We start from the raw sequence: 24,944 nt of genomic DNA, 5'->3' as shown, positions 1-24,944 counted from the left end.
GATCTTTAACATCAAGAAATATAGTATAATAGAATTTGGAAAAATAAAAATTGAATATCGAGGAATTATAAAATTGGTGAAGAAGTCAAAAAAGTGAGCTCGGAAAGGGACCTAGGAGTAATTATCAGCAAAGACATGTCACCTGACAAACATATCAATAAAATCGTCAGTGTAACCTTCTACTTACTAAGGTTGATGAAAGTGGCTTTTGATTATTTGGATGAGTAAATGGTAAAGAAAATATTAGTTACATTGATAAGACCAAAATTGGAGTATGCTGCAATACTATGGACACCCAGTACATAAGAACATACATAAGAATGAAGGAGACTGCAAGAGACCATATGGCCTACACATGGCAGCTCCATATCCATCACCAACTGTTATCCCCATCCATAAAGTTGTCTAACCGTTTCTTAAAACAACTGATAGTTTCAGCGCTCACTACATGGTTACTAAGTCTATTCCATTTGTTGACCACCCTATTAGTAAACCAATTTTTGCCTATTTCCTTCTTAAATCTAAATTTGTCCAGTTTAAATCCATTACTGCAAGTCCTGCCCTGTTGTTTTAATATGATGACCTTGTTTGCATCACCCTTGTTAAAGCCTTTGATCCACTTGAACACCTCTATTAGATCACCCCACACTCTGCATCTTTCCAGAGAGTGTAAGTTAAGGTGCCTAAGCCTCTCTTTGTAAGGCAAATTTCTGAGTCCATGTATCATTTTGGTCATTCTTCTCTGTACTGATTCTAGTGAATTGATGTCCATTCTGTAGGACGGAGACCAAAACTGTACCACATAGTCAAGGATGGGTCTAACTATTGCTAGATAGAGTTTAATAATTACCTCTGCACTTCTATTTGTTACCATCCTAGCAATGAAACCTAATGCTCTGTTAGCTTTATTCCTGGCACTAATGCACTGTTTCCTGGTTTTAAGGTCCGGACTCACTAGAACTCCCAAGTCTCTCTCACACTCAGTTTTCTCTAAAAGCATGTTATCTAAGCTGTATCTATTTTTGGGGTTCTGTAGCCCTACGTTTAACATGCTACACTTAAGAGATATTGAAGTTCATTTACCATTTAACTGACCATGTGAACAATTTGTTAAGATCATCTTACAGAATCTCTGCGTCGTCTCCTGACCTAATTAGGCGTCCTATTTTAGTGTCGTCCGCAAACTTACTAACATCACTATTTATCCCGTCATCTAAGTCGTTTATGTACATAATGAACAACAAGGGACCCAAAACAGAGCCCTACCTAGATTTTACTCCATTTATGGTGACCCACTGTTTTCTGTTACTAACCCATTCTAACACTTTTCCTCCTATGCCATGGGCTTTGATTCTATTTAGTAGTCTCTGGTGTGGCACCTTGTCGAATGCTTTGCTAAAGTCAAGGTAAATAACATCGCAATTATCATTGTTATCTGACGCCTTATATACTTTAGTGTAAATGGATAGAAGATTAGTCACACATGACTTACCCTTGGAGAAACCATGCTGTGAATCATGAATTAAATTATGTCTTTCGATGTATTCTCTGAGTCTATTTACTATTACTGATTCAAGCATTTTTCCTATAACCGATGTCAAACTAATTGGCCTGTAGTTGCATATAGATATTGGCCTGTAGTTGCATATATATAGTTGCATGTCCTTCAGTCCACATCAAGGACTTAACAGTGAAAAATAAATAGGGACCAATACCAACCATTCTATTCAAACATCTACAACACCCTAATGCATGCACCTCACAACATATTCATACAAACTAATTTAGATCACAAAACAAACACACATGTGTGGAAATAAATTAAGACATGTTAAAAGCATGAAGAAATACAGTTTTCCATTGCATGTATAAATATGTGGAATAGCTTATAGGGTGATATAGCCCAAGCTCAAACAATACACAAATTCAAATCTAAATATGATAATTGTAAATCAAAAGATATAGATTAAATTGGAACCGTACATGAATTTGAGCCTAGGTATATTAGAAAATTTGAGAATAAGACAGGACCCAACAAGCATTGCTCATTTCCTGTATACTACAATTAGGTAAATACACACTCACGACGAGCATAGCTCCCTTCCCATATAATACAACTAGGTAAAACCAGGTAAATACATAATTAAAGTTCAATAAAGTTTACATTTGCACTTACCATCCTCTGCTTTCAGTTTCTTCATATTTATCTACCCAAGCTTCAGCCCAAGAATGAGCAAAATCGATGATGAGAACTAACTGGATAAGGATGAAGAGAAACCCTCCAAACAGTCCAAAGTAGCGCCATACAATACCAAACTCTCCATGGGGAATGAAGAAGGCACCAATGATAGCTCCAATGAGGATCAGGAACTTCAAACCCCAGAAGCTGGAAGTAAAAGATAAGGGCATATGGTAAGTCTTATAACAACTTCAAAACTATGAAAATCTTAAATTTCCAAACAAGGGCATTGTTTGCCTTATCTCTCTTGTCCAATATGTACCTATGTACCTCATAACATGAACACTATCTATCCACCAAAGGCTTCTTCCCCCTTTAAAAGGAAGTAGCCAGCAAAAGCATACCTACCTTGACTCATTTCATCCCACTCCTATCTGTCACCTATTTGTTTCTCTTTTATCTTAGTTATTTGTGAATGAAGGGTCATCCCTGTCTCCTGCCCAATGCCTGGGTGAGATGAAATGCAGCAAGACACAACACGACCACAGCAGGACCCTACCAATTCACCTACATGGCCACCATCCCTCATCCTCACAGGCAGGCACGTGCACACGCAAACACACACACACACTTTCCCTCCTCCATTTGCCAGCTGTCCGGTTCCCCACTTTCGCCACTGGGCCCCAAAGTATATAAACAAAGAAAAAGTAAACCTGGTTTGTATTGTATGGGAGAAGAGAAATCGTGGGTGTCCAAAATGATATCTCTGCAGTGCTAGTTAAATGTATTAAGATGTAATTAGCAAAAAAAAAATGAAGGAAAATAACGAAAAGTCTGACTCGAATGACAACTTTGAATCAGAGCTATCTAGTGACGCCATGCTGAACCCCGATGTAAATTTTTTTTTACGATACTCCAGCGACCACGAGCGAATATCACAACGATGCTTTTTCTGGATTAAGTACAAAAGAATCGAATCTTAGAGATTCAGAGGGAAATGAGCAAAAATATGATTTGGTGGGAGAATGAAATTATGGACTTAATGGACTAATGGATTGCTTAGTACAAGCAAACATTGAAATTTCAGACCTGAGGAAAACTAACTTGGATCTAAGATTAAGGAAATGAAAAATTATATAAGAGCTGAAGAGTGATAATGAAAAGATAAGAATTAATGATACTACCAACAGCAAAAACTTTAAAAAAGAGGTAAACAACAAAAAACAATGACTGAAAAAATCGAACAACTTAGGTGAGGAAAGTATCCAAAAGATTAAGAAATGGAAGAAAAACATTGAAAATAAAGAAATTGTTTTCAAAGAAATTGTCCAACAACAAATGCAGGAAAATGCAAAAGACACAATTATCCAAGTAATTAACCCCTTCCATACGGTGCCGCACACGTAGGCGTCATGGGGAGCGAGTGTATTCGCGAGGCTGCCATATCGGCGTCTTGATTATATTTATTGTAGTCGCCCCTGTGTTTTTACATTCTCTCAAATGTGCCCTGAATCCCATTCTCTGTGGTATTCAAAATTCGCGGGTGAAAGAGAGAACGATCGATATAAGCGGTGACTATATTTTATGATGCGAGTATTATTACGACACGTTGTACGGCTGGCATTGGCTGCTGCCACTGAGATCTAAGTCCATGACGCCTACGTGTGCGGCACCGTATGGAAGGGGTTAATGAAAAAGCAAATTGGGTCAGAGACCATATGTATTGTGGTATATGGACTAAAAGAAAAACATGGTCTGGCGAGGTACATGAGAGAAAAAGAAGAAAGAGAGATAACAATAGCAATCCTAAAAGAAATTAAGGATGGAGACCAAGATCCTGCGGAAGAAGTCGACGATGCATATAGGATTGGTCACTATTCTAAGGATAGAAATCGACCCCTAAAGATAAAACTAAGATCACAAATGGTAGTAGAAGACATGTTGGAAAACGTAGGTAACTTGGCAAGGAGTGAAAAGTTCTATAAAATATGGATTGTCACGTCACACTGGGTTCATACTCGTGATGTGACATATTTATTCCTTGAGCATAATTACACTGTGTTATGCTACCCCTTTGTGTGAGAATGAACAATGACTCCTTGTCCGCTAAGGCCGTTGACCTGGAACGCGCGCGAAAGCTCTCGTAGGCAAGCGGCGGAGTGATACGAAGCCAACGCCGCCCGCTAGCTGAGGTCAAGGGGCGCGTGAATCGAGATGGGACGAGATGATGGAAGCCTGGATTCAGACATTGATAACCTAAATCTGTTCTATGATTTGGACAGATCAAACACTAGTGAGGCGGAGGAGAAGTCCTTATCCTCACTAGAGGGAGAAATGCGGGAAGAGGTCAGAGCGCTGCTACGCGAGAATGCCAATGTGTTTTCCCCATACCCCACCGTTACACAGGCGATACACCACGACGTCGTCCTAGAAGATGGAGCGAAACCCGTGAGGCAAGCCCCGTATAGACTGTCGCCCCAAAAGAAGCGAATCATGGAGGAGGAAGTCAGGCAGCTCATGGAACAAGGGTTGGTGGAACCAAGCACGAGCCCCTGGGCTTCGCCTGCTGTGTTGGTTCCGAAACCCGGAGGTGAGTGGAGGTTGTGTGTTGACTACCGCCGTCTGAATGCTGTGACCAAGGCAGACCCCTACCCCCTTCCACGAATTGATGACCTCATTGAGGAGGTTGCAGCAGCTAGGTTCCTGTCCAAACTGGATCTAATGAAGGGATATCACCAAATCCCCCTTACAAGTAGAGCATCGGAGGTCTCCGCATTTGTTACTCCACAAGGGCACTTTCAATATAAAGTTACCCCCTTTGGAATGAGGAATAGCGGAGCATCCTTCCAGCGCCTGGTCAATTGGATAGTTGAGGGGTTACCCGGTGTCAAGGCTTACTCAGATGACATCGTAGTTTTCTCTGACGATTGGGAGGATCACCTTCACAGGCTAAAGGAGTTGCTTGGCAGGTTGGCCCAAGCCCATCTCACCGTAAATTTGAAAAAGAGCTCCTTTGGCAGGAGTACCATCGAGTACTTGGGCCACCAAGTTGGCCAGAATTGCATCTCACCAGTGGAAGCTAAGGTGAAGGACATTGCAGAGTTCCAGGTCCCAAAGACGAAGAAGGGGATCCGAAGATTCTTGGGTATGGTGAACTACTATAGAAGGTATTGTCCAAACCTCGCTGATGTGACCGCTCCCTTGACCCGCATGCTCTCTTGTAACCCTTTCAGGTGGAATGAAGGCGCAAATGCAGCTATTGATGAGTGCAAGAGGCTTCTCTCAAGTCGTCCCGTCTTGGTGGCTCCTGACTATAGCAGGACCTTTTTCATCTTATGCGATGCAAGCCAAGCGGCTGTAGGTGCCATGTTGGCTCAGGAAAGGGATGGTTCCATGCGACCTATTTCTTTTATGTCTCAAGTCCTCAAGGATTATCAGACTAGGTATTCCACAATTGAGAAGGAGGCCCTCAGCCTCGTGTTAGCGCTAAAGAAATTCCAGGTGTTTTTAGATGGTAAGGTAATAGTCCTTAGTGATCATAATCCTCTTAAGTACATTATAGAAGGGAAGACTAAGAGTGATAGGTTGGCTCGGTGGGCGCTAGCACTCCAGGGTCACGATTTAAATCTTAAACATATTTCAGGGAAGAGTAACATGATCGCTGATGCCCTATCACGCCCAGACACAAAATGTTCAACCCTCGCTTCGCAGGTTTGAACATTTTTTTTTGGTGAAGGGGGATGTATGTCACGTCACACTGGGTTCATACTCGTGATGTGACATATTTATTCCTTGAGCATAATTACACTGTGTTATGCTACCCCTTTGTGTGAGAATGAACAATGACTCCTTGTCCGCTAAGGCCGTTGACCTGGAACGCGCGCGAAAGCTCTCGTAGGCAAGCGGCGGAGTGATACGAAGCCAACGCCGCCCGCTAGCTGAGGTCAAGGGGCGCGTGAATCGAGAAGGCGAAGTAGTGCCTCCCCTCCTTTCTACCTCATTGTCTTGTAGGTTAAGGTATAAGCTAGGGAATTATTGTGAACCCTCTCCATGCATAAATAAAGGAAGTAATGGATGTGTGGAGTTGGGTGGATAGGGATAGGAAATGTATTTTAAGATAAGTTGGCATTGGGCAATAGCACTTGTGTTGTGCGGTTGGGGTATAAATCAGGGGGTGAGGTCACCCACGCTGCTTCCTCCGCACTCGACTTCTGTTGATTGTCGGTAATTGTAAGTAAGAGATATTCTCATTAGTTGTGTTAATAAATATTTCGGTGATTTTGTATATCTTCTTTCTTTATCCTGGCGTGATGGACGTATCTATAAAGGGGCGATTATTCTCTGAGACTCTGGATTGTATGAATTACTCAAACTCTGTTTTAGAGTTTGATGTAACACACAAAAACTGAGCTTAGGGCATGACATGGATAAAAAGAGAAATGGGTATTGAGGAATTGGAAAGAGAAGACACTTAGAGATGATACAAAGGGAAAAAAAATGCAAAGAGAATGGAGACCGAAAGCAAGGAATTCTATTGGAGAGTAATCGACATGAAACTGAGGAAATGGTACATCAGAATGGGTGAACCAAAGACAGAAAAAAAAAAAAAAAAAAAAAAAAAAAAAAAAAATTGAAAGGGGCCTATACCAAAAGCAGTGCAGTCTCATTGAGCCGCACTTTAATGCTGAAGTTAAAATAGAGTATAGCCATTTGCACTTAATTTAGAAATTATGTAGGTCCATCTAAATTAACTTAACTGTTTACATATGTTCTTTTACCTCCAAAAGGAGATGAGGTTGCTTCCAAAACTATGTAGCATCAGCAAAAATAAAATTCTTCCATGTAACACCTCTATATGGGTTAATTAACTTAGTCCTTACCTTTTTAAAGTATGGAGGCTTTCTCCCATAATAAATTCTGTAAGTCATTAACCACTTCCATACGGTGACGCCTACGTAGGCGTCATGAGGAGCAAGTGGGTACGCGATGATGCCGACGTCGACATCTTGATTATATTTATTGTAGTCGTACCTACGTAACCTACATTCTCTCTAAACTGGCTTCATCATATTTTCTATGGTTATCAAAATTCACGGGTGAAAGAGAACGAACGATTGAGCACTGACTTTATTTTTATAATGCGATTATTATGACGCAACATCGCACGTCGGGCAGCTAATGCTTCCAGACGTGCGATGTGCCCCAGAGTGAAGAGGTTAACCATATAATTCTGAGGTACAAAGACACACTTTAGAGAGGTTATAACAAAGAAATCTTTATATTCCATTACTCTACTTGATAAATTGTCCCAATCTATTATTACCAAATAAACTTATACATGTCCTTAAAAAGTAAATAAATATATAAATATAAATAAATACATACATATCAAGGGCTTTTTCCCCTTTACATGGGAGGTAACTAAAGTCAAGAGGTATAATTCCACTCCCATCCATTTCATCCCCATCCACTCCACTCCTATTCACCACCCCTCCCTCCCTCTTTTCTTGGCTCCTCCTGGATGACGGGTCATCCTTGCATCTCACCCATTGCCCTGGGCAATAAATAAAATCAATATACAGTCGTACCTTGGTACTCGACCGCCTCTATACTCGACCAAATCGGTGCTCGACCAAAAAATTCGTGTAGAAAATGCATCGGACCTCGAACAGATTTTCGGTACTCGACTAGCTCGAACAGCAGGTAAGCGTCAGTTCGACTCAGACCGCCAGCGGAGTAAGACGTACGCAGTTTGTTCGAGTATTTCTTCCCAGATTTAAACTTTTTCGTGTTGCTCTAGCCCTTAATAATGGGTCCAAAGAAAGACAGTGATAAGGGGAAGGCAAAGAGGAAAACATTATTTCTTATGGGAAAATTTGTTTCGGTGTTCGAACAAATCGGTGCTCGACCACCACCTCAGAACGGATTATGGTCGAGTACCGAGGTACGACTGTATACATACACACATGTACCAATTATCCTCCCCCCCCCTTAAAAGGTTGGTAGCCAAAAAATCATTATATAAAAAACATTAAATCAGTAATGCCCATCTACCTTCTTTACTATATACCTGCACACTGAACTAATACCTGCCATCCCTTTAAATCACCTACTCCAAATGGACTTGCCTTCATTCATTTCAATAAACAGACCCACTTACCCATTCTGAATGTTTGCCCGAGGGTCTTTGCTAGACTTCACACCAATCATTAGGAGTGCCATGGTAAAGAAGAAGAGTGTCATGGCAAAGCAAAGTCTGTATACTGCTAAATATCCAACAACCTGTAGGGTAGGACAGTCAAGTATATTAGCCAGTTGTTTCTTTACCATAGCACACAAACACAAAACTTATACAATATATCAAAATCGCAATACAAGCTGACTGGTGATCTTAGGGACAGTCCACTTCATAAAAAATTATGAAAAAAGTTGAACACTCGCTGAAAGATATTTTCAAGGGTTGGCTACAATGTCCTGAGGTTTTAAACTGATAAGACAATTTTTACATATATATACCAATGACTTTTTCCTCATTACAAGGGAGGCAGCCAAAGTCAAAGGCATAAATCCACTCCTAGCCATTTCATCCCCACATACTCCAGTCCCATTCACCATTCCTCCCTCCCTCTTTTCTTGGTTTATCCTATATGATGGGACATCACTGCATCTTGCCCACTGCCCTGTGTCAGAAGCAATGTTGCAAGACAGCACATGGTGGCTTTACTGCTTGGTCTTCAGGGAGGCTTTATCAGATTCCAATGCTTCCTCTGCCTCTGGGACAGCAGAGCCACCTCTGACCATTACAACAGGAAGAAATGGGAGCAGCAAACAGAATTTGTAGTTGGAACCCAGAATGTCATTTGGGAGCCACTGCTTGATCCCAGGATTGTGCTCATGCTGCCACTGCACATTAAGTTGGGGTTAATGAAGTCGTTTGTGAATGCTCTCCACCAGGAATCAGCCTCTTTTAAGTTCCCTCTTGAGTTCTTCTCTAATCTGAGGCCAAAATCAAAGGTGGGATTTTTTGTTGGACCTCACATAAAGAGGGTGCTTGAGTCTACAGAGTTCTCCCGTAAGCTCAGTAGGATTAAGAGAACAGCATGGAACCATTTTATAGCAGCTGTCAAGGGCTTCCTGGACAACCACAGAGTTAAAAACAACCAGCAGCTGGTGCAGGATCTGGTAAAGGCTTTTGGCACCATGGGATGCAGGATGTCCCTTAAACTTCAAGGACAATATGGGTGCCTACTCAAAAGAATGAGGCAAGCAATTCCACCAAGAAATGGAGGAGATAGAGTGGAGGTACCAGGGCCACTACAATGAGAAAATGATGGGGACTATACTTGGGGGCTGGTGCAGGAGTGCAACCTGGACTACAACCACAAATCCAGTAACTTCTGACATGTTTATGTTGCTTTATAACGGCCATTTTTTTTTTTTTTTTTTTTTTTTTTTTTTTACAAGCTTGCATTACAGAATAAATATATGCTCTGTTGACTTAATTATATGAACTGATAAAAAATAAAAAAAATCTTGAAAAATGTGAAAATTTTGAAATATCAAGACCTGATCACAAACCCAAACTTCTGATTAAAGGATAATGTTTTTTTTTTATAATAATGAGATGTAACAAACCAGAAAATAAAAAATGTGTTACACGGTGTTATCTTTGCACAATAAAATGAGGTCTTTATCTTGTTAGTACAGTATTTATTGACAGAATTCAGCAAAACTTGGTCAGAAGGACTACAATGATGAGCATGACTTTCAGGAAGGAAAAAAAATCCTAGCTCAATTACAAAAAGTATCTGAAGCGGATCAATGTCCTTAAGGTCTATACTGAGGTCAGATGCTGAATAATAGTTATGTACATGAGTATAAATTAAACTAATTAATCTACAGAAATTATAGCATATTGCTCTCCAGTTTATCCAAACAAGTCTTAAAACTTTCAACAATACTACACTGAACCTCTTTAGATGTGTTACAGATGCCATTTATAGGTATAATCAGAATGAACTACAAACACCATGCACTGGGCCTTGACTTGAAAATTGAGAATGGCACAATTGGAACATATAGGAGGACTTAAAAGGGAATTTGCAGGAGTGGATGAAAGGCTTTCTGAAGAACAAATTGATGAAGAGAATAGAGATGAAGGAAAGTTACAGATGGAGTCTCAGAAGATCAGTAATGTTCTTAATAGAACAACATAAGAACATAAGAAATAAAGGAGACTGCAATAGACCATAAGGCCTACACTAGGCAGCTCCGTATCCATCACCACCTGTCATCCCCATCCATAAAATTGTCTAATCGTTTTTTAAAACAATTGATGGTTTCAGCGCTTACTACATGGTTACTAAGTTTATTCCATTCATCGACCACCCTATTAGTAAACCAATTCTTGCCTATTTCCTTCTTAAATCTAAATTTGTCCAGTTTATACCTATTACTGCGAGTCCTGCCATGTTGTTTTATTATGATGACCTTGTTTGCATCACCCTTGTTATAGCCTTTGATCCACTTGAACACTTCTATTAGATCACCCCGCACTCTGCATCTTTCCAGAGAGTATAAGTTTAGGTGCCTAAGCCTCTCTTCGTAAGGCAAATTTCCGAGTCCTTGTATCATTTTGGTAATTCTTCTCTGTACTGATTCTAGTGAATTTATGTCCATTCTGTAGGACAGAGACCAAAACTGTACCGCATAGTCAAGGATGAGTCTAGCTATCGCTAGATAGAGTTTAATAATTACCTCTGCACTTCTATTCGTTACTGTCCTAGCAATGAAGCCTAATGCCCTATTAGCCTTATTTCTAGTGCTAATGCACTGCTTCCTAGTTTTAAGGTCCGGACTCACCAGAACTCCTAAGTCCCTCTCGCACTCAGATTTTTCTAAAAATGTGTTATCTAAGCTGTATCTATTTTCGGGGTTGTGTAGCCCTACGTTTAACATGCTACACTTAGAGATATTGAAGTTCATTTGCCATTTCACCGACCATGTTAACAGTTTATTTAGATCATCCTGCAGAATCTGGCCGTCGTCTCCTGACCTAATTAGGCATCCTATTTTAGTGTCGTCCGCAAGCTTACTAACATCACTATTTAACCCATCGTCTAAGTCATTTATATACATAATGAACAACAAGGGACCCAAAACCGAGCCCTGGGGGACCCCGCTAGTAACATTGCCCCACCTAGATTTTATTCCATTTATGGTGACCCGCTGTTTTCTGTTACTAATCCAAGCTCTAATCCATTCTAACACTTTTCCTCCTATGCCATGGGCTTTGATTTTATTTAGTAGTCTCTGGTGTGGCACTTTGTCGAACGCATGAGGGTTTATGAAATCAATTATGCTAACTTGATGATGCGAAGATTATGTGGCAATTAAGAAACATGGAGGAATAAGTTGTTAGAAGATCTAGATAGGGTGTACTAGTGGAGCTGGGAGTGTGAAAAGTCAAGAAAACTAAGATATTGGAGATGGTTGGAAGAATAGGGCATCACTACTCTACAGAATGAGTATTAATCTAACTACAAAAGCAGCCCAAAAGTGAGTAAGTGAGTGAGTGAGTGAGCAAGTGAGAGTGAGAGAGACAGAGAGGGAGGGAGAGAGAAAGAGGGAGTGAGGGAGAGGGTGAGGGAGGGAGAGGGTGAGAGAGAGAGGGAGGGAGAGGGTGAGAGAGAGAGGGAGGGAGAGGGTGAGAGAGAGAGGGAGGGAGTGGGTGAGAGAGAGGGAGAGGGTGAGAGAGAGGAGAGGGTGAGAGAGAGAAAGAGAGAGGGAGAGGGTGAGAGAGGTAGAGAGAGGGAGAGGGTGAGAGAGAGAGAGAGAGAGAGAGAGAGAGAGAGAGAGAGAGAGAGAGAGAGAGAGAGAGAGAGAGAGAGAGAGAGAGAGGGGGGGTGAGGGAGGGGGAGAGAGGGGGGGTGAGGGAGGGGGAGAGAGGGGGGGTGAGGGAGGGGGAGAGAGGGGGGTGAGGGAGGGGGAGAGAGGGTTAAAGAAGGAAGGAGGGAGAGGGTGAGAGAGGGAGGGAGAGGGTGAGAGGAAGAGAGGGAATGAGAGGGGGGAGGGATGAGAGAAGGGAGGGGATGAGAGAAGGGAAGGGATGAGAGGGAAGGAGAGAGGGTGAGAGGAGGTAAAAGGTGAGAGAGAGTGGATGAGAGGGGGAAGAGAGAAAAAGAGAAAAAAAGAGAAAAAAGAGCGAGAGAGAGAGAATCATTAATAACCTTTGGCATTATTCTTAATTTTATTACTTATGCTACTGAAAGGTATATTTACAATAAGCAGAAACAAATTCAAACATCCATGCCATTTACTCACCTCTGAGCAGTCTAACTGTTTAGTTAAGACTAACGGGCTTCCACTGGCTTCTCCACCTCCTGCTGTATCACAAAATGGTACCTAACCAAGGGGAATAAAAAACATTCAGAAACCATATTTCAATCCCTTCAAAAGAAGGTCCCACCCTCAACTGAATAAAAATCATCTAGCAAAAGAAACTAAATAAACTGTATTATTGTAACAGTTTAATACAATTTGTATACATATAAATTTGTGTTGCCCCCATACTGCTGTCCTGACTGTTTATCTAATATATACAAACTTCAGTGGTAGCTCTATGAACCTGAGCCATGTGGCATTCTTTATATTTAGAGTACTTAGTATTCACATGGTAATAACCAGCATTTCTATCCTTGAGGGCAATGCAACACTGAAGAGGAGATAACAGATATTTAAGAAGTGCAGCACAATAGAGGGGTAGTGGAAATTAAGTGATAAGGATTATTTTTTAATTAAGTCTCCAATCATACAATAATACTGCTTGGTTCTGATCCAAAAGGATATCACTAAAATCCTTACCATACTGAACTGTTATAGTCAATACCCCAAACAGGGTTTTATGTTTTGAATCTGTACTCACTGAGGAATGCCAAACCATTTTTTGTAATTCTTATCATCTTTAATTTCTGTTTTCTTTAAATATCTCCTTTTCCATTTCTTGAAAACCCCACATTTTCTTTTCCTGTGCTTCTGTGGTTAGGAGACAAGAATATTCCCATTGTGTTCTCATGTTCTCTATCAATTTTGTACATCCCCCACATAGTGACTGCTCCCCTACCTCCTGCAATTGCAAGCTAGTGACACAGAAACAGTTCTGCACTATTAACATACAACAATTCAGTGTTTCTTCCCACACAAGTATATGGGTGAGCTAGAGAACCAGCGCCAGCCACTGAGGGGCTCTGGGTTTCAGCCAGTAAAAAAAAAAAAAAAAAAAAAAAAAAAAAAAAGGCATAAAATCCACTCCCATCCACACTCCCTCCCTCTTATCTTGGCTCCTCCTGGATGATGGGTCATCCCTGCATCTTGTCCACTGCCCTGGGTCAGAAGCAGTGTTGCAAGACAAAGTACATCCACAGGAAGGTCACTTCATTAAATCAGCAACACCCCCTTTCTATCCACTCATACAGAAAAAGAGAAGATGGGGAGAAATCCTTTTGGGCTGTGTCAAAATATTTTTTCACACATACTCCCTCACCCTCCATCCCCCCACCCACTCCCTTTTATGCATCACAGCATCATCCATACACAACCATTCTCCATTCACCCCATCTTCTGTCTTTTCCCGTCTTTCCTCAACAGACATTCCCCTCTTTCCTAAAGCCCCTTTTACCCCATCCATCCATCTTATCCTTGGTTGACCTCTATGTTCACTCCTACCTCTGCCTTCTACACCTTTACTAATCTTTCTTCACTCATTCTTTCCATGTGTCTAAACCATCCCAATACTCTTTCATCAACCCTATCTCCCAACTCCCTTTCCTCCCTCATTCCCCTCCTCACCTCCTTGTTTCTCACTCTATCTAGCCTAGTAACCCTTGCCTAGTAACCCTTATCATACTTCTCAGGCACCTCATCTCAAATACATTCATACTCCTCTCTAACATTCCATGTTTCTGCCCCATACAGTGCTGTCAGCACAATCACTCCTAACAGTGAAGTTAGAGAGAGAGAATTATCCCCAGCAATGAAAGAAATAAACGTAACACAAAAAGAAATCAGTGATCAAATTAAAACCCTGGATGTCAGAAAATCACATGGCCCAGACGGAATAGCAAACTGGATACTGAAAGAATGCATGGAAGAATTAACTGACAAAAAATATGATATAATTAAATCATCAATTAAAGAAGGAAAAGTACCATTGGACTGGAAAAAAACAAACATTGTACCAATTTAAAAGGGAGGTGATAAGGAAGATCCATCTAACTACAGACCGGTCTCACTAACAAGCACAATAGCAAAAATTTGTGAAAGAGTGATCAAAAACAGATGGGTTAAGTACCTGGAAGAAAAATCTATACTGAACCCAAATAAATTTGGATTTAGACAAGGGAGATCCTGTACAACAAATCTGATTTGCTTTTACTCAAGATTAGTAGACATAATAGAAGAAAGAGATGGATGGGCAGACTGTGCTTTTCTGGACCTGCAAAAGGCATTCGATAAGGTACCTCATAGGAAACTAATAAATAAGATAGAGTCAAAGGGTGGCATCAGAGGAAAATTATTGGAATGAATGAAAGACTTTCTGATTGGGAGGAAAATGAGAATTGTAATTAGAGAAAAATTCTCCAACTGGGAAGAAGTAAAAAGCGGGGTCCCGCAAGGATCAGTACTGGCCCCGATTATGTTCGCTGTATACATTAATGACATGAATGAAGGCGTGGAGTGCTATATAATTTTTTTTGCAGATGATGCAAAATTACTTAAGAAGGTAAAAACGGAAGAGGACTGCAACTCATTGCAACAAGATCTGGACACAATATGGAATTGGACTCAAAAGTGGGAAGTAAAATTCAATACAGTCGTACCTCGGTACTCGACCGCCTCTATACTCCACCAAATCGGTGCTCGACCAAAAAATTCGAGTAGAAAATGCATCGGACCTCGAACAGATTTTCGGTACTCGACTAGCTCGAACAGCGGGTAAGCGTCAGTTCGACTCAGACCGCCAGCGGAGTAAGACGTACGCAGTTTGTTCGAGTATTTCTTCCCAGATTTAAACTTTTTCGTGTTGCTCTAGCCCTTAATGGTAAGAACGGATTAAAATACTTTCCATTATTTCTTATGGGAAAATTGGTTTCGGTGTTCGAACAAATCGGTGCTCAACCACCACCTCAGAACGGATTATGGTCGAGTACTGAGGTACGACTGTATTAAGAAATGCAGCATAATGGAATTTGGAAAGAGTAAAAATAGAATATCAAAAGATTACAGAGTTGGGGAAGAAAAAATAAATAAAACAAACTATGAAAAAGATCTTGGAGTGATGATTGGAATGGACATGAAACCAGATAAGCATATAAACAAGATGTTCAGAGAAACCTACAACTTATTGAGAGCAATCAAAGTGGCATTTACCTATATGGACGAAGAAATGATAAGGAAAATACTTACTACACTAATAAGACCAAAACTCGAGTACGCAGCATCACTTTGGACACCCAGTACCAAAAAGAATATTAAGAAACTAGAAAGATTACAAAGAGCGACAACAAAACTAGCACCGACACTCGCCGAACTTACATATGAGCAAAGACTATCCAAATTGAACCTACCAACTCTGGAACAAAGATGAGAAAGAGGAGATTTGCTAACTATCTACAGAATAATGAAAGGAATGGAAGTTTTAGACAGGAACGACCTATTAATGTGGGACAACGGTAAAACAAGACACGGAAAAAACTTGAAAAAGGATAGTTATAGAAAAAACTTGAAAAGGAACAGTTTCCCACACAGAGCAATAAATATATGGAACAAATTAGACAACAAAACAGTATGTGCTAACACTATACAAGATTTTAAGATAAAACTTGATGCGGAGAGATACAAAGATGGGTCACCACGAGCATAGCTCCCCTCCCGTATATTACAACTAGGTAAATACAATCTCCTTTTAACATCCATTCCCAAATGTATAAGAATCTGAACAATAAATATATACCCTATTTTTTCTGATTTACAGTACTACCCTGTCCTAAATTTCTTAAATATAAACCTTCCCAATCTTAAAAGCTAAGTCTACATAAGTGCTTAAGATTGTTCTTATATATACTTTCTCTTTTACTAGAGAGAAAATAAAAAAAGGCCTTTGTGATCATGTCTTCATTAATTTTCATGCCATGCATATCAGGCTAAGAGCAAACAAATATGCATGGCAATTGAAATACAAAACCTTAAAAAATATTACTAAGATTGCCTACTCAGCAGCCATCTGCACAAGTGAATCTTGCAGCAAGATGTGACACTAACACGTAAACACACCTAAATGGCCTTTCTTCATGAGATCAAGTTTAAGGTATATAAAAACTGAAAACAAAAGAGTGTGGGACCTACTTGAAGTAAAACTTCCTGTATTTGTTTACCTACAGAAAAACCTTTTCCATTCCTATATTTTAAATCCCAGCTAACATTACAACTTCTAAATGATGACTTTTTTTCTTACCTTCTGCAAAGTGTCCTCTAAGCCTGGAGAGAGCATGATGCAAGCCACAACTGTCCCCAAAAGGAGCATAATGGCGTACATGATCCGGGATGATGTAGAGTTCTTGCATGATGGACAAGCTGAACAGCAGAGGCTGCAAGCAGCTGAGCCACAGCAACACGCCAGCTACAAAAAAGATCAAGGAGGCTCAATGAACTACATGAGGCATGATAACCTGGGCTGTGCAATCGGAACAAAAAACCTCCGACTGACTCCTCTATTTTGGGCACCACCGACTCTGACTCCTCTTCATGTAATTAACTGATTATGGCCTACATATTCTATAAAGCCTATACAACACACATACACTCCAATCCTGAGTAGACTTATATCATTATAACTGGTTTATATCAAAGAATAAAGATATATGTTATAGTGTGGCTTTCCTATGTTTGACCTCTTCATTAATACTTTATAACTGAAATAAAGACAAATTTTTTGAAAGGATATTGAAGAAAAGTCGTACAAAAAAATTCTATAATGTAAGACATTTGGCAGTCAGTACAAAAAAATTCTATAATGTAAGACATTTGGCATAATATATATCTGCAAATAAGTGATAAGTACATTTCAAAAACAAAAATACTGTACTTTATAACAAAAGTTGAAATATAACCTTTGTAAAGGATATACAAACCTAATAAAAAAAAATATAATGCAAGATTTTTTTTTACATATATTTTTTGCAAATACAAAATAAAAATAAATAAAATGAAAATACTTACAAAAGAAGTTTAGGCAAATTTCTTGAAAGGAAACAGTAAATATAGAGAAAATAATAATTAAAAAATCTATAATGAAAGACTTTTTACATATATAGCTTTTTCTATAAAAAAAAAAGACACCCTATGAAAGATTTTTTTCATTACAGCCATAATCGAAAGTTACAACTAAAAAGATTTTTATGTTTTATTAAAGAATTGTGGATGCCCTAAGAAATGAAAATAAAGTTCAATTGGAGTTAAGGTTCTTCTTACATGAACTAATACATTGTTCTTAACCCCTTCCATACGGTGCCGCACACGTAGGCGTCATGGGGAGCGAGTGTATTCGCGAGGCTGCCATATCGGCGTCTTGATTATATTTATTGTAGTCGCCCCTCCATAATGACATTCTTTCTAATTCTTTTGTAATCGCATTTTCTATGGTTATCAAAATTCACGGGTGAAGAGAGAACGATCGATATAAGCGGTGACTATATTTTATGATGCGAGTATTATTATGACACGTCGTACGGCTGGCATTGGCTGCTGCCACCGAGATCTAAGTCCATGACGCCTACGTGTGCGGCACCGTATGGAAGGGGTTAAAGATAGAATGGCTTCTGCTATATCCTCTTTCATAGCTCTTACATCAGACTAAATTGTTTTTAGAACAGAAAATAGTCTTTCAACACTGACTTGGGTGGGTGGCATTGCTGTTACAGTTCTTGCTACATCCCAAATTATCTCTGGGTAGAGAGAGATGGCTTCCTTTACAGAGTTTTGATGCCCGGTCATACTGTTCCACCTCTTTTAACGCATTGAGAACATCTTGTTAATGTTGCTTGTATATAATCGCTGACACCACTTTTGAGTGCTCCATTTTGTCCAAAACAGCTTCAAAGTCTAATTCTTTATTTGATTCTGAAGAGGTTCTTTCAAATTTACTATTACTGAGGGCACCTTCTTCAGTTTCAGCTTCAGGTAGTCTCTGTGGTCCTTTCATGTGATTTGCTATTTTATACAGTGCCTGTTTTCCTTTGTCAGTTTGGTCATTATTGAGCAAAATTCAGTTCATTGGATCAATGTAAATAGCAGCTAACAGGATTTTATTGTCCAACAAAAGACTCTCGTTTTTCATTGAAAGCACAATACCATCAGCAATTAATCCTCCTTTTTTTGTTCAGGCAAGATATAAACTTTTTCCATTCAAAGAAGAATCTACCAGGGGTTAAATCATTAGCCTGGAAATTATTGGTGACAACATAAGGCCAATAGAGCAGACTTTCTAGTTCTGTCACTTGTGACCATTGGTTTTCAGTTAGTGAAACATTTTGGTTATCTAGATCCTCCAGAAAGCTTTTCAGTTCAAGCAAACATTTGATCATTACATAAGTGCTACCCCAGCGTGTTACTTGATCTAAAATGGCTCCTTTTCCAACACGTCTCTTCAGAATAGCATCTGTTTTTGGGGTTCTGGCTATAACTGCTACTTGCCTCAGCTTTCCAATGAGAGTAGCTGCGTGTCGATCATTCAATCCATCTCGTATAGCTAGTTGTAGTGAATGGACAGCACAATGCATATGTTGAATTGTAAATGATTTAGACACTTCTTCAACAATATCATCTAAAACATTACAATTCTCCTCTGGTTCTTCTGTTAGTTCTGTAACTTCTGTTCCTGTTCCAAGAATGTCCTCTTCTTCATCCCATTTTTTTGTACTTTCTTCAGTAGCTTTATTCATTTTGTTAACTGTACTCAACATATTTGAAGCATTATCAGTTACAAAACATAGAACCTGCTCTTTTTTAATTTCAAAATCTTCTAACACTTCTTCCACAAACTTCTGAATATATTCACTAGTGTGATGTGCTTGAGTGTCTTTTACTGCCAATGTCCGTGTCATCACCTTATTATTTTCATCAACAAACCAGGCATTGATGGCAAAGTAGTTGACTCTGTGGCATGTGCATATATCTATTTTAATAAAGACAAAGCATCCCTTTAGACTTTTTCTAAGCTCTTCTTTCTTACATTTAGCCTCTTCAATTACAAGTCTTCTTATACTTTCTCTTTCCAGTGAAACTCCAACTTTTCTAGCCATTTCTCCATTTAAGCCTAGAAAGGTTGGTTGTGAAAAAAATGTTATATACACCATTTTTCACCACCATTTCAATGATGTAACTCTTAAACTTTTGTGATGTCATTGTTACAGTAACTTTATCAGAAGTAAAGAAAGTTGTTGTTGTTGTTGTTGTCGTTCCCTAACTGTCTGTCCGAGCAGTCCCGTCTCCCCAAGAAATGCCACAGCCGAAACTGGGTTTCCCCACAAATCCTTTATAGAGTGTATGTTGTGTTGTTTGCATGCATGATTGTGTATAATGCAGTCTTCCATTATGTGTTGTATGGTATGGGGTGAAGTGTTACATCCTGGGCAGCTGTTCACAATGCGGTCATCCAGCCTCTTCTGGTAGCTTAGAAGTGCTGGGTGGTGACCGCACCGCAGTCTGGCCAAGTGGACTCTGTCCTTTCGTGGGAGAGAGGATTCAGAAGGGCATGCAGCAGTGTGTTGTCTTTCAGTGTGTTAATGGAGCGGTGAGTGATATGATTATATGTTTCCGGAGGCTGGTATTTGGTGGTTGTGGAGGAAGAGAAGAGAGTATTTGTGCGTAATAAAGGTCTTTGGGTGTTGTTTTAATGTTTCTTGGTGTGTGTGGGTGTTCTGCTATGTAGTGTAGTGGGTGTGATGTGTTTGTGGTGGCTGCGGCAAGTGTTTGTGTGCCTCTCATGTCGAGGTGGTCCTTGACTTTGAGGACTTTTGTTTCATGGTGTAAATGGTCTGTTGGTGTTGTATTTGTGCAGCCTGTAATTGTTTTTAGGGCTTTGTTTTGTATGATTTGAAGGGTGTTGTGGTGTGTCTCACTGAGATTAGGAGCCTATGCAGGACTCGCATAATTCAACACTGAGCGTATGCATTGTTTGTATATTGTTATATTAGTTTCTTTGTTTTGTCCAAATGTCGTTCCAGTGATTGACTTAAGTGCATTAAGTCTAGGTGTGCATTTGTTTTTTATGTTTGTGATGTGTTGTTTGAAAGACATGGATGTATCGTATGTTACACCAAGAATTTTCGGTGTGTTTGTGTGTGGTATTAGAGTGTTGTTGATGTAGAGATGAGGTATGTATTTGTGTTCTATTGTCCAGTTGGTGAGAAGTGTTGCTGTAGATTTGGTTGGAGCTATTTTGAGTCTGTTTGTGATGAACCATGTGTTGAGTGTATCAAGGTATGGCTGGATTATTTCTGCAGCTTTGTCTGTGTTACGATGTGTGCATGTGATTGTTATATCGTCTGCGTAGGAAGAGATTTGTATTTCTGAGTTGTCTGGTGTGGGTAAGTCATGCATGTATAGATTAAATAGTGTGGGGGATAGAACTGAGCCCTGTGGTACTCCATTCTTAATGTTTCTGATGTGCAATGATTGGCCATTATATGACACATAAGCATTCCTACCTGCCAGATAATTGGCCAGCCATCTTTTGGTGTTATTGTGCATGTCTGTGTTATATATTTTATTTGTTAGGTTGTGGCAGGGGATAGCATCAAAAGCTTTACTAATGTCTAATGTTATGAGAAGTGTTCTGTGGTGGGGCCTATCTGAATTGATGCCATCTAAAATTCTTTGTGTGAGGTTTATCAGAAGAGTGTTTGTGGAGTGTAGTGGCCTAAAACTGTGTTGTGAGTCAGCAAGGGGAATATGTGGTGTGACAAGTTGAAGTATTAGGCGTTCAATGACTTTAGAGGGAGTGCAGAGAAGTGTGATTGGGCGGTGCGATGTTGGGATTGTTGGGTCTTTGTTCGGTTTTGGAATGGTGATTATTTTACCATGCTTCCAGATGTCAGGTATAGTGTTGTGTGAATAGCTGTAGTTTGCAATGTTTGTGAGTGCGTGTATACCTTGTGGTCCAATGTGTTTTAGGTGGATGTTGCTTATGTTATCAGGGCCACAGGCAGATGAGTGCTTGAGATTATGTATTGAGTTTTGTCTGACTGTCTATGAAGGGTGTATAGTCTGAGTCTGTGGGGAAGTCTTTCTTACGTCGAATGGTGCTTCGGTCGTCAGGGTGAGAATTGCGATGGCTTGTCTGTGCAAAATGACGTATGAGTGCGTTTGCTTGTTGTCTGTTTGAGGGTAGATTATCTGTTGTTGTGATTATTGCTGCATGAGAGCGTGTAGTGTTACTGTTGGATAGTGTAATGCTGTTGAGTGTTTTGTACAATTTGCTGGTGTTTGTTTTGTGATCAAGTGCATTGATAAAGTTTTGCCAATTTTGTTTTTTTTGTTTGTGTGCTTTATTAGCAATCACAGTGTTTAGTGTTTGTATTTGGTCTGCTATGTTTTGAGGGATAGGTGCGGGGGTATCATGTTTAAGTGTGACATGTTGTCTGATGAGGAACCCTTGGTTCTGACCACTTTCCAATCATCATCACCACCAAAACAAGATGCACCCCAGTTGGCCACAGACACACATACACCAATTACAAGAGAGCTAACTGGGAAGCTTTTACTAAAGAGACAGAGCAACATTTTGAAACACTTAACAGTACACCAATCACAAACATAAACAATGCTGTGCACCCTTTTAATACAATCATACAAAACGCAGACAAGAGATACATCCCTAGAGGCAACAGAAAATCACACAACCCCAACTTCACACCAGAAATCCATAGCTAAAGTAGATGGAGCGCTTACATTAGTAACATTACTATCTTCTTTATTTACCACTTCAAACTTCTTGGGATGATAGCACTGCAAGTGTCTTTTCAAATTTGATGCTCTTGTCAGCTGAACATGTTTGAAATGTGAAACTTTTCTTTTTCAACTTTAAATATCCTTATTTCAATAATTCAATGTTAGAAAGTATAGAGGGGAAAAAAAAGAAGGGGAAAGAAGAGAAGAGATAGTATTATTGTGTTAGTCTACAATTGAAATCATAATTATCCTACCGTTTGGCAACACAGCAGTGGGAGAAACCACTAAACTGATGGAGTGATGGAAACGATGCATATGGAACTTGACAGGAATATTACAGCTCCCATGACTGTGTGTCAACAGAAGGTGTAAAATGGAGGTGTTTATTTAATTTATTCAAGTAATACTTTGGATGTTTATCAGTCTATGTACAAATTTGAAAGCCAGCGTTGCACAAGGACATTTTAGGGTTTTTGTGGAATGACCACGAAGATAAGACGATGATTCATTTCATTTTATAATTTTTTTCTTTTTTTATATAATCTACTTATAAGGAGTGTGCACTACATAACTCTACAGACTAAACAAAGACCTTATAAAGTGTAAATTTAACTGGAGTCGGAGTCGGTATATTTTCACCGACTCTGACTCCAGTGACACCGTAATTGCTTCTGACTCCGACTCCACAGCCCTGATGATAACACCTCATTCTATAGAATAAAGGCAATCCATCTCTCCATTACATACATACATACATTTATACATATATATATATATATATATATATATATATATATATATATAATATATACATATATATATACACACACACACATATACATATATATATATATAGAAAAAAGAGAATACACTTAAAAATGAGAAGAAGAAAAATTAATAACATATACTAACATAGATGGCATGATTTCAGGACTAAACGAATTAAACGTCTGTCAATAGAGAAACCAGACATAATGGAAATTGTGGAGACAAAATTAAAAGGTCCACTACCATTAAATACTGTGGGACAAGGTCTATACAACCATTGGGCAAAAAATAGAACTGAGAAACAGGGAACAGGGTGGAGTCATATTTTTGACTAAGAAAGGTTTAAATGTGACAAAGATAACAGAAGGAAAAATAATGTGGAATTGATTAAGATTAAAGTTGAAAACAGAAACATGAAAAGTAGAAAATTTGTAGTGATATATGTGTCCTTCAAAACAGTCTTGGACAGATAGTGATCATGCCAAAATACTGGATGACACAATGCATTAATTGAATTACTGAAAGGAGGAAACATAGTAATTATGGGCGACTTTAACTCAAAAGAAATATATTGGGAAAAAATGACAGTGAAAGGTGGTGAAGAACTTTGTGGAAATATACTACTGGATATGACCACTGAATACACACTGACTCAATGGTGGGAAAATACCAGATATAGATACAATGAAGAACCATTGAGACTAAATTTAATATTTACATCAGAGCCTAAAATCATGGATAAAATGGAATACAGGACACCAATTGGGAAGAGTTACCACATACTAATAGAGTTTGAACTAAAAGAACAAATTGATTTGAGAAGAAATGAAAAACAAAAAAAGGAAGACTAATGTATAACAAAACGAATTTTCATACGTACATACACCAAAGACTTTTTCCCCCTTACGAGGGAGGTAGCCAAAAAACTACAAAGGCATAAAAACCTCTTATGCTTTTACTTTTTTTAGGAATGTCCCCTGTGGAGCTACAGGGAGAAGGATGCCTAGTCCCAATCCCTGTCCTGTTTTTCTCGCCTCTTACGATCCAAGTGGGAATACTTGGTGGCAACATTCTTTTCCCCCACCACAAGGTAGGCGAAACAAGGAAATGAAATTCAGAGAAATGGTACAGGACAGCAACAAGGGATTGGGGGACAGCATAACAGAGGGACAGTAACAATGTAATAAAAGTTTCATAATTTCTCTGTGAGCAGAGTCCTCCTCTATCATACACAAAATGATGTGTGGAGAAACTCAGAAAATTCTTTAAAATGTGAAATGTTTGTTTTATCTCTTGCTCATAATTCTCCTCAAGCTGGTCACCCAGGTCATGACAAAACTGGCTATGGCTCACGAGAAATATTATTGGCCTAGAATGTGTTTAGACACTGCCACTCATGTAGCTCTGTGTAAGTCTTGTGCTCAGAACAAAGGTTCTACTCACACTGCTCCTATTCTAGAGTATCCTACTCCTTCTCACCCCTTCCACAGTCACCACTGATCTCTTGCAATTGCCCTGTAGCATTCAAGGCCCAGTGTACGTTCTTGTATGTGTTGATCCCTTTAGCCATTTTGTGATACTGGCTCCTTTGCATAATAAATCTCCTCCAGTTGTTGCTCATGCTCTAGTTTCCCATGTTTTCTGTCCTTCAGTGTTGCTTAGCAACAATGGGACCTAGTTTAAGAATGAGGTCATAGCCAACATTTGCAAACAATACAACATCACCCAGACTTTTGTAACTACTTATCATCCCTCCTCTAACGGTCTGGTGGAGCGGACAAATAGGAAAATAATCAACATCCTTAGGCACGTTGCTAGTTATCTGTAGGAAACTTGGGATGACTGGCTACCCCACGTCAGTGCCTGTATTAATAGCACTATCAATGTAGCAACGGGAAAGACACATTACCATATGTCATTTATGGTTCTGACAAATGGCTTCCATATGATTTTTTGGATAGTTCTATTCGTCCTCTCTACATGAGGATTA

The 24,944-nt window shown here is 39.5% G+C and overlaps 1 protein-coding gene across 2 annotated transcripts in view; it reads right to left on the bottom strand.

Annotated features, from left to right (window-relative positions):
- LOC143023315 (serine incorporator 1-like) overlaps positions 1-24,944 on the bottom strand; it is a 92,530-nt gene that overhangs the window by 40,556 nt on the left and 27,030 nt on the right. For both annotated transcript variants that reach the window (XM_076181848.1, XM_076181849.1), the window contains exons 2-5: positions 16,692-16,856; positions 12,503-12,583; positions 8,340-8,461; positions 2,177-2,386 (exon numbers count right to left, since the gene is read on the bottom strand). In XM_076181848.1, coding sequence (XP_076037963.1) covers positions 2,177-2,386; positions 8,340-8,461; positions 12,503-12,583; positions 16,692-16,856 — 578 coding nt within the window. The remainder of the gene's footprint in view (positions 1-2,176; positions 2,387-8,339; positions 8,462-12,502; positions 12,584-16,691; positions 16,857-24,944) is intronic.

Source organism: Oratosquilla oratoria, unplaced genomic scaffold, assembly GCF_046742065.1.
Source record: "Oratosquilla oratoria isolate Oo_2021 unplaced genomic scaffold, ASM4674206v1 SCAFFOLD45, whole genome shotgun sequence".
In the NCBI taxonomy this organism is placed as follows: Eukaryota; Metazoa; Arthropoda; class Malacostraca; order Stomatopoda; family Squillidae; genus Oratosquilla; species Oratosquilla oratoria.
Note: the sequence above shows the minus strand (reverse complement) of the source record. Positions and strands in the feature narration are given on the sequence as shown.